At 41.1% G+C, this 10,046-nt stretch overlaps 1 protein-coding gene across 4 annotated transcripts; it reads left to right on the top strand.

Moving 5' to 3' along the window:
- Window positions 1-2,899: 2,899 nt before the first annotated feature.
- On the top strand, window positions 2,900-9,568 carry LOC123068488 (AFG1-like ATPase). 4 transcript variants are annotated; one of them, XM_044491071.1, is made up of 14 exons: window positions 2,900-3,138; window positions 3,435-3,574; window positions 3,690-3,823; window positions 4,239-4,387; window positions 4,619-4,698; window positions 4,864-5,121; window positions 5,526-5,636; window positions 6,221-6,343; window positions 7,087-7,208; window positions 7,283-7,352; window positions 7,585-7,677; window positions 7,762-7,889; window positions 8,870-9,011; window positions 9,210-9,568. In XM_044491071.1, the coding sequence occupies exons 1-14, from the start codon at window positions 3,003-3,005 to the stop codon at window positions 9,345-9,347; spliced, it is 1,824 nt and encodes a 607-aa protein (XP_044347006.1). In that variant the 5' UTR covers window positions 2,900-3,002; the 3' UTR covers window positions 9,348-9,568. The 4 variants fall into 4 exon arrangements, with proteins under 4 accessions (XP_044347006.1, XP_044347007.1, XP_044347008.1 ...); XM_044491072.1 differs by having other exon boundaries at window positions 4,242-4,387; XM_044491073.1 differs by lacking the exon at window positions 2,900-3,138 and having other exon boundaries at window positions 3,447-3,574; window positions 3,685-3,823.
- The last annotated feature ends 478 nt before the right edge of the window (window positions 9,569-10,046 follow it).

Raw genomic sequence — 10,046 nt, forward strand, 5'->3', positions numbered from 1 at the left:
CTCCAATTTCGTGATCAACCTTGCTCTAGATACCAAGATGTTGTAGGGTGGAAACCTACGGGGAGATCTTTCACGAATTGAAGGGGGAATCCCCAAGAACAAGATGAACACAAGGGAGAAAACAAGAGGAACACTCAAGAACAAGCCCAAATCACACATCCACTAGACTCACAAACACAAGATTCACAAGGTACATGAACAAAAAAAAGGAAAGATACAAGGTAAAGTTCATCCCACTCCTATGGAGGTGAGGTCTTGGTGATCCTATGATGGGGATCCTTCCCTAGATGGGGGATTTATCTACTAGGGATCTTCTACAAAGGAGGTCTTGAACTCCAATGGAGTCTCTCTCTCTCTCTCTCTCTCTCTCTCTCAAGAGGAGGTACAAGGAGCAAAGCTCACATATATCAAGTCATATCCTTTGCTAAGTCTAAATGGAGGAGGAAGGGGAGTATATATAGGTCCAAGGGATGAAGGGGTAAGGAGGGACGAGATGGGGATACAAGGGCCAAGCCCAACAGCCACGCACAGGGGGGCCCGTGCGCACGGGGTAAGTGCAGCACGTGCGCACGGGGTCTCCAGGGACCTGATGCATGAGCCCGTGCGCATGGGGTCTGTGAGGCCCGTGGACACGGGGGTCCCGTGGGCACGGTACACGCCCGTGCGCACGGGGTCTTCAGGACCGCCAGCCTGGGAGGCCCGTGGGCACGGGGTCGAAGGGGCCCGTGCGCACGGGGTCGCCTGGGAGCTGCTGCCTTCTTCTTGGCGCTTCCTTCTCCGCTTCCAGGCTTCCCTCTTGGATGGTGTAGATGTTTTCTTCTTCTTGGACTCCTCCTCGATGAATGTGTAGCTCCGCTCACACCTATGTATGCACACGAGAGAGGGGTCAAGTAGTATACCATCCTCGAAAGGTACAAATGAACATGTGTAAAGGAGATGATTCACTTTTGTATGCATGAAGCAGATGTGACACATGTTACTTGCCAAATGAACTCTTGACATGATGATGTCCATAGGATGCTCCACATCACGTACCTTCACATACCCTTTGTTCCGGCCAGATTGGTCGTCGTCAAGGTAAAAAGAGGTCAAAGAAAACTTATTTCTCTTTCTTTTTCAAGGGGCCCAATCTGGTCTTTACAATGCCATTCTTGAAACGGGTGTTCACAATGCCATTTTTGAAACAGGTGTTCACAAATCTAACTTACATTTTAAAACTTATTTCAATATGTCATCACCACCGTCATCTCATCGATGCTGTTATAAAAAACAAAATCCAAAGGAAAACAATAACTAAAGAACAGACAGAAGGGAAGATGAATAACAAACAGTGAGTAGTATCGGAACCAAGGGACAAAAAGTTCACAAACAACTAAGTCGGGCGCGGCTATGTGCCGCTCGCTGCGATGCCCAGTTTCGGTTCGCCTGCAGGGAGCAATTACTCGGCCGACCTAGTAAGCAGCTAACGCATTGTGCTGATGTCATTATTGAAGTCATGATAACATCATGCGTGTTTTTGGTTTTTATTTCTTCAATTCTTTTACTTTTGCTTATGTTTTGAAATATTTTTAATTTATATTACAAAAACTCTAGACATAATTTTTTTAAATGTTAATCTTGCATTTACAAAATGTTAAACATATATAGAAAATGTTTCTGTTATATAAGAAAAATGTATAAATGCGAATGTATTAATTAGAAAATGATAATCACATATAGAAATAATGTTAATCATATGTTTGAAAAATGTTTTTGACAATTATAAAATGTGAAACATTTCAAAATAAATGGAAGGACTTTTACAAAAAAGTTTTTACAATGTAGAAAACTTATTTTAATTAAATAAAAGTAATGTCTACATTAAAAAAATATGTTACATTTTTAAAAAACATCTACACATTTTTTAAACATTTATTCAAAATATTTTCTAAAAAAGTTTTTACAATGTACAAAAATGTTTGCATGGTTCAAAAAAATGTTTTTATCATTTGAAAAAGATCTCTACATGTATTTGAAAAAAAGTGAACACGCATTTGAAATAATATTCAAAACATGTTTTTGTATAAAATGTTAAACGTGTATTCGAAAAATGTTTGATGGGTATGAAACAGTGTTTGAAATATATAAGAAAAATTTAGAAACATGCATGAAAGAAACTAGACATGTATTGAAAAAACAACCCAATGAAAACCGACAAGAGAAACAAAAAGAAAAGCAAAGAAACTAAAAAAAAACAAGAAAACAAAAGAGGATCATAATAAAACCAAAGCATAAAGATGTTCTAGAAAAAAAAGAAAACCAAAGCATAAAAGAAGGAAAAAAGAAAACCAAACAACCGATGAAAAAACAAAAAGAATAAAAGAACAAAAGAGAATGAAAACAAAAAAGACGAAGAAACCAAACTGAATCTATCAATCGAGTGAGGACGAGAATTGGTAGGAATGAATAACAGGTAAATGGCCGGCCTGATACTAGTCCGCCCGTAGTCGATTTCTACTAATAGAAATCAGTACGGGTGAGACATAGCATCTGTGCACTATGTCGGCCCACATGTGATGGCCTATCATTTGAATGGGCCTGACTTTCTCGAGAAAAAAGGGCCTGGCCCGCATGTCAGCTCACGTGCAGTTTGGCCTGCTAGGTGTTTTTTGGGCAACTTTTTACCTACTGGGCTGTTAGGCCATATTTATATAAAAAATGAAAAAAACATAAAAGATAAACGGGCCGTGCCATGCCGGCCCGCGTGCCCAGCTTAGCAGCCCAAGCACGGCCCCGTCGCGTGCCCCGTGCCGGGCACGACCCGGCGTGCTGGCGTGCCAACGGCCCGGCCCAGCTGGCACGGCCCAGATGGCCAGTGGTAGGTAGCCCGGCGAAAAGCGCACGAGCCCACGGCGTGCGGTGAGAAGAGCGGCCGCGTCACCCCGACATGGGCGCGGCGGGGAGTTAAGCCACCACCACCTCGCCGTCCGCCTCGCTCCACCACCGCCCTCCCTCCCCCGCCGATGCTGCTCCGGCTACGCGTCGGCGTCACCCGCCGGTCCGCGGCCCTCCTCGCCGCCGTCCCCCGCGGTGACCCCCCCGCCGCGCTCCACCTCCCCCGTCGCCTCCACGACGCCGCCGATCACCGCCCGAAACCAGGTACCGGCGCGATCTCCCCCTTACCCCCCACCCCCATCAATCTAGAGTGGCTGCGCAACAGCACTTCCGTAGCTCAATGCTCCGCGCCTCTGCCGTTCACTCCATGATTTTAATTCCACCGCTCCCCTCTGTTCGCCACCGGCCGAGTGATGCAGAAATTTCATCCTGAAATTTCATGACAAGCTGATCATATATATCTGCTCTCTGAGCCGCTGATGCCCGTATTTTTTTGAAATTTCATGACAGTTTACTCTTGGTAATTTCTCATACTGTTCTGTTCTGTTCTGCACCTGAAGGGGGTCCTCTTACGCTCTACAGGGACCTAGTGGGCCAAGGGAAGCTCCGGCATGACGTGTACCAGGAAAATGTCGCCTCCGAGCTAGACAGCTTGCTCGGGAGGCTCGAGCGGTACGAGATGGAGATGGAGGATTACCATGTAAGTTGCCGACGGCTCTGTGTTTGCAGTTTCCGAGTAGCACCAGGTGCATTATTTTTTAATTCAGGGAGATTGTTTCGTGGCGTCTGAGTGAGTGCCTTTGCGTGAAGTGCAGACAAAGCTGTCTATGTGGGACAGTACCAGGGAGAAAGAACGGCGGCGGCTTCTCCTCGAAGAAGCCGAGGATAAGCAGCACGATGGGGTGTGGATAGATGAGAAAAGGGGGTTTCTCGATAAGTTGATTTCGCGGTAATATTTGTTCCCCTGCCTCGGTTCATTTGCTGTAAAACCATCAAACTCTTGACATCAAGAGTTTTGTGTTTTAACTTTGCAGTGCCACTGTTCCTCTTCCAAATGATATAAATTTTGCCAACTGATAACCGTTTATTAAGCTGTTTGTGCAAATAGATGAAGTTCTCATCCTTTATTTACTAAGTTTTTATTGACTTAAGAACAGTAAAACTTAGTAGAAGATAAAAGAATGCTAGAATTATGTGGAAATTTTTGCATGCTCTGTAGAAACTTTTCTTGTTTACAATTACAAATCTCTTGTACATATCCCAAGAAGAGTGTAACTAAGCAGATCAGCGACCTATAAGTCTGTTTAACTGTTGTGTCGCGCCGCTTGGAAGTTGCTGTTTGACTTGTCTTTTGCCGATTAAAGCAGGAAAAGAAGAGCTAATATAGAACCTGGAGTTGGAAGATGGGTTTCATATTTGAACAGAGAGAGGAAACTAGATAATTTGGTTGGCCAGAAACCAGTTGCACCTGTTGCTCCAAAAGGATTATACCTTTACGGGAATGTTGGAAGTGGTAAGCTAATTAATCAATACATTGACCTGGCCTATGCTGAGAGTTAGTGGTTTGTAGTCAGGCTGTCTCCCATTCAGTAGTAACTAAATACTTCACTTGGGTCATTATGCTGTTCTTTTCAAAATAGTCATAAACTGCTTATGATGATAATATTTTTTACCGAGATGATGATAATATTATCTAGCTATCTGCAATTATTATGCTAACTTTAGGGAGCAACTTGTAACACAGGCAAGACAATGTTGATGGACATGTTTTATGGGGCCACAGAAGGTGTCATCAAACACAGGAGGAGGTTTCACTTTCATGAGGTAAATTATGCAAAACTCATGTACGCGTGGCTTGACAAGCGGACAAAACAGAGTGTATGTGTGGCTTGGCAAGAGTTCTGTTAATTAACTTGTTGACTATCGTATTTCAGTCAGGATCCTGTTGTCGAGCATTTGAATAAAATTGAATTACACCTTTTCATGCAGGCTATGCTTGAAATACACGACCATATGCATGATGTGTGGAAGAGACGTGATGATGGCAAGTCTATGGAATCAAGTGCTTTCAGTTGGATATCAGGCCTCCCTTTCGATGCAAAAATTAAGGAATGGCTGATCGGGGAGGAAAAGTATAAACAAGATAAACATCAAAAACATATCCTGTTAGCTGTCGCTGACAAGTTCCTTGTCGATAGACAAGCAAATAAATGTGGTGCAAGCATTCTATGCTTTGACGAGATACAGGTGCCTGTAATTAACACTTCTATGGTGTGCATTTCCAACTTATTGGAGGAAACTGCCATTTCTATATCACACTTGACATCATGGTTATCAGATTACTGCCGTAGTTTATCAATCCAATGCGATTACATCAAGTTAGTCTTGTAGGAAATTGTTCTGAAATTTATTTTCCCTATTCAGCTCATACAGCTGACAGACAATGTCAACCTTGTGCCTTAAAGTGAGATATGCACTTGAAAAAAACTCTTATAAACACCTCGTGCTACTTCACTCTGTCTACCATGTGCCTTAATGTGAGATAGGCTTGCTGTTACTAAGAAATATTTAGCTGTCACTGTAAAAGTGTAAATACAATAAACTCTGCAGCCTATAGTTTTGAAATGTACTAAGAAACTGCATCCGTGCAGACTATTGATGTATTCGCTATTGTTGCCCTGTCTGGTATTCTCAGCAGACTATTAAGCACTGGGACTGTGCTTGTTGCTACCAGCAATAAAGCACCAGAAGATCTGAATCAGGTACACCCTTTTTTGATTATTTCTCTTTTCTTTCTTTTTTAAATATAATAAACACTTACATTTCACCAAAAGAAGATCGGAGTGAAAGGCATAACCACATTCTGACCTGCTGGGAATATTCATTTGAACTACACTACCTAGAACTTTGTTCCCACAAACAGGAACGACTTCTCACAATTTTAACATACAATTTGAAAGAAGCTAAAGAGGCAAAAGACCAGGTTGCTATCATGTTATGGATGAATAACAATGTGGAGAATGCGTAGGGGAGCTAAACTAGAGCTTATTGCTCTTTTTTCTAATCCTAGATACAGAAAATTCATTGAAAAAGGATAACATGGCTAATGGCTGTGGACTACTTATTTGCACCTGGGTTTCTTGTAATTTAACTATTCAGAAGCACATCATCCATCTACAAGAAATGACAAGGCACTTTCTGAAGCTTAGTTTTTTAACTTCTGGATTTTTTATATGACATAAGAATGACAGCATACATTATTACCTGAATGGATAATAGGTACCTTTGAGTTAAAATAACTCTGTACTTGTTTTGATCTTTTCACCCTTCTCCGTTGGTTTTGTAGGATGGGATGCAACGAGAAATCTTCCTTGAGTTATTATCTAAGCTAGACGAGACCTGCAATAAGATTCTTGTTGGAACTGAAACGGATTATCGCCGCCTTATTCCTACGGATGGCTCAACTCAGGTTGACTTGTAATGACATAGGGAATTTATGACACTTGGTCTTAGGACCGCATAAAACATCTGCGTTACATGTTCTGGAGATAAACATGGTGCTTACTAGATGATAGCAGTGTTAGCAGGTTGAAAATTAGTAGTTCCCTATGATATTGTGGCCCACTGTGTACAGATGCTTTAAACTGTCTAGAAATCAGTTACTGGACTGACAAGTTCAGGTGATTAAATCACATTATTTGAAGATCTTAATTTAATTTGCAAAATCTTCCACTCGGCATTCTCTTGAAATCTTCTGCCTTGATCCACTGTAGTTAAATAGACTTAATCTCATTGTTGAAGTTTGATAGGGGTTTGTCGTGTAGTTATTCAGGGTAGTGCATAAACAAGAAAACATAAGCTCCCTTTACTACCTTGAGGTTAATAAGTTAACAGGGCCTGTAAAAATATATTCATCTTAAGTGACACTCACTAAAGTTGTAGTTATCAATTTGGTTGTTAGGACAGAGATTCAAGCATCTACTTGTACATGTCAAATCAAATTTACCTTTAAGTTACATTTTTTGATCCCTATGATAACTCTAATATGAAACCAGTAAGGTGTATCCTTTTGTGAATACACTGCATGTTTACTCTTGTTTTGCTTGGAAATTTGATATTTATTCTGCCTGTATTTATTACCTTATTCTTAGATGTCATATGCGTTATCTGTTATTTTTTTATGTAACAACTATTTTGCATATTTGTATGCAGATTCACTATTATTGGCCTACCAATCCTGAGACAAGGAGTATGTTTGAGGCTATGTGGCATGACATAACTAACCAGACAGGAGGGAACATTACTGCAGTTACTATTCCTGTAATGTTTGGAAGGTGTGTCCTAAAAATCATCTCTATACCAATATACATAAGCCTGAACTGTATTAACTTTAATATTACATGAACAGGTCTATTGAGATTCCTCAAAGTTGTAGCGGTGTGGCAAGGTTTGACTTCGAGTATTTATGTGGACGCCCAGTAATATCCCACCCTTTGAATTTACATTTCTCGATAATCAAAATGTTATTCATGATAATGGCGCTGTTGGCTTGAAGAAACTATATATGGAGTAGTATCTTTCTTCCTTTCAACTGTACGAATTTGGAACTGAATTATAATTCTATGCAGGGAGAGATGTTTTGAATGAACCCAATAAGACTTGCTTTGGTTCTATTATTTATTTACTCGTATTCCTTATTCCAATACTTAGGTCGGAGCTGCAGATTATATAGCAATAGCCAGGAACTACCATACAATTTTCATATCAGACCTTCCAGCTATGAGTATGAAGATCCGTGACAAGGTACCTCTGACTTTATCAAGTACTTAATAATTCTTTGATGCCAAATGAAGTGTTATGTTTTTTCTAATATTGTTCCTCATTTAGGCAAGAAGATTCATCACCCTTATTGATGAGATGTACAATCATCACTGCCGCCTTATATGTTTAGCTACCTTACCCATTGACAATCTATTTCAAGGAACTGAGGAGGGGCCTCTTTTTGATTTAGAGAGGTAACATTTACATTTATACTCGTGACCCTCTTAACTAATTGGTGAACTGCAGAGCGCTTACCTGATCATGTAAAGTATTGATGATTTTCAGAGAACATCTACATTTATACTTGGATAGTTGGATGCATGATCCTCTAACCACATTAGTGAACTGCAGTTAAAATTTTCTCATCCTGTGAAATTATAATTGTGAGCCTTGGCGCAGTGGTAAAGCTGCTGCCTTGTGACCATGAGGTCATGGGTTCAAGTCCTGGAAACAGCCTCTTACAGAAATGTAGGGAAAGGCTGCGTACTATAGACCCAAAGTGGTCGGACCCTTCCCTGGACCCTGCGCAAGCGGGAGCTACATGCACCAGGTTGCCCTTTTTTTTTTCAATGCGACATGTGCAGGTTGTACTTTTATATTCAGTGGTAATATGATAGCTACCATGTAGGTCTTCTGAAATCTTCATCTTTGCAGGGTCAAACTTTTGAATGTAGTACTTAATAATCTTGGGCATTGCTACTTGCGGCATCATCTTGTACGAAACAACAGAAATAACAACAATCCTGTATTCTGAATCAAAATTCGGTCAGGGGCTACCAATTTCCAAAAATAAATAAATAAATCTCTCTTCTCTCTTACGAAGCTTTTTATCCCAAACAAGTTGGGGTAGGCTAGATATGAAACCCTTTCATGAGGACTTCCCAGGAGGTCACCCATCCTAGTACTACTCTCGCTCAAATGGGTTTCATACCTATGGGACTGGCTAGTTTTTACGTTGGCTCGCCAAGCCTATCACAACCCTTCTCCTTTACCCAGGCTTGAGACCGGCTATGCCTAGAAGACATAGGCGGAGTTTTGTTGTAAATTGTCTTGGCTTGGCGAGCTTTGTTGTAAATTGTGTTTTTATCCATCGGTAATATTTTTAATGCAAAGCATTTGAATCTAAAGAATCGAGAACAGGAACTTATTATTAACATGAGAGGTTATTATGCAGTTTCCAGTTTGAAACTGAAGCCGAAGGGTCAAAGTTAAGGAGGGATGTTTCTGCAGAAGGCAATATTGGTGCAGGGCCCTCTACTAGAGGTCTAGTGTCAATGCTGTCTGGTCAAGAAGAGATGTTCGCGTTCCGAAGGGCGGTAAGTACCTAATATAGCACCTCTTGTACATACTATTTGTTGCTCGTTTGAGACAATTCATTTTGCTAAATTCTGGGTTTTAGTTTCTTATAATGTTAAACTTTCACTGCATGGAATGATTTCGAATCACTGACATTACTGTCTGGGCCTGTATGATGTATCTGGTTTTAACTGTCCGCCCACATTGTTGTTTCGCAGATATCCCGGCTCATAGAAATGCAGACCCCGCTGTATCTCGAGCGCGTCCAGCATGTCCATTCTTCCGCCCTTCGACAACAGCAGGGCACGCCTGTTCTCGCAAAACAGAGCACTGTCTCTCAGTCTGCTCCCTTGTAGACTGGTAGTACCATTCTATTCGTTCTTGGAAAAATAATCTTGCAACTGTGAGCAATGAGGTTGGAGAGGCCAAGCTTGACACTGTCGGAAACTGTATCGAGTATATGTAACACAGGTGATGTCAGCGAGACACGCCGTTGCATCTGTGCTGTGCATCTGCACAGGTTTACTTTGCTTTGCTTCCCAGTAATATAGATCCTAGGAGATATGATTACTGGTGTTGTTTGGTGTGCTTTAACATCTACTCCCTCTGTTCTTCTGCAGTTAGAACAGCCACATGCCTTCCGCTTCTAGGACGTAGAGGACTGAATCATGCTATACACTGGGCTTGTTTAGATTTTGATTCTGATTTTCTTCTCTCCAACTGAAGAGTAGCGTTCTTGTTATACTACTCCCTCCGTTCCGATTTACTTGTCGTGGTTTTAGTTCAAATTTGATGAAAATCAAAATCTAAATCTAAACAAGCCCAGTGTATAGCATGATTCAGTCCTCGCCGTCCTAGAAGTGGAAGGCATGTGGCTGTTCTAACTGCAGAAGAACAGATGCATCCATACATATTTATGTGGGAAAATATCATATGGAAACCAACATTTGGTGAAAACCACACAAATACGATGTTTTGAAGTTTAAAAAAATCTCAAAAAATAGGGGATGTTAAGAGAGTGATGTTCTATTCTCATGCGGAATTTCAAGTGCAGC

Source organism: Triticum aestivum, chromosome 3B (assembly GCF_018294505.1).
Source record: "Triticum aestivum cultivar Chinese Spring chromosome 3B, IWGSC CS RefSeq v2.1, whole genome shotgun sequence".
NCBI lineage: Eukaryota > Viridiplantae > Streptophyta > Magnoliopsida > Poales > Poaceae > Triticum > Triticum aestivum.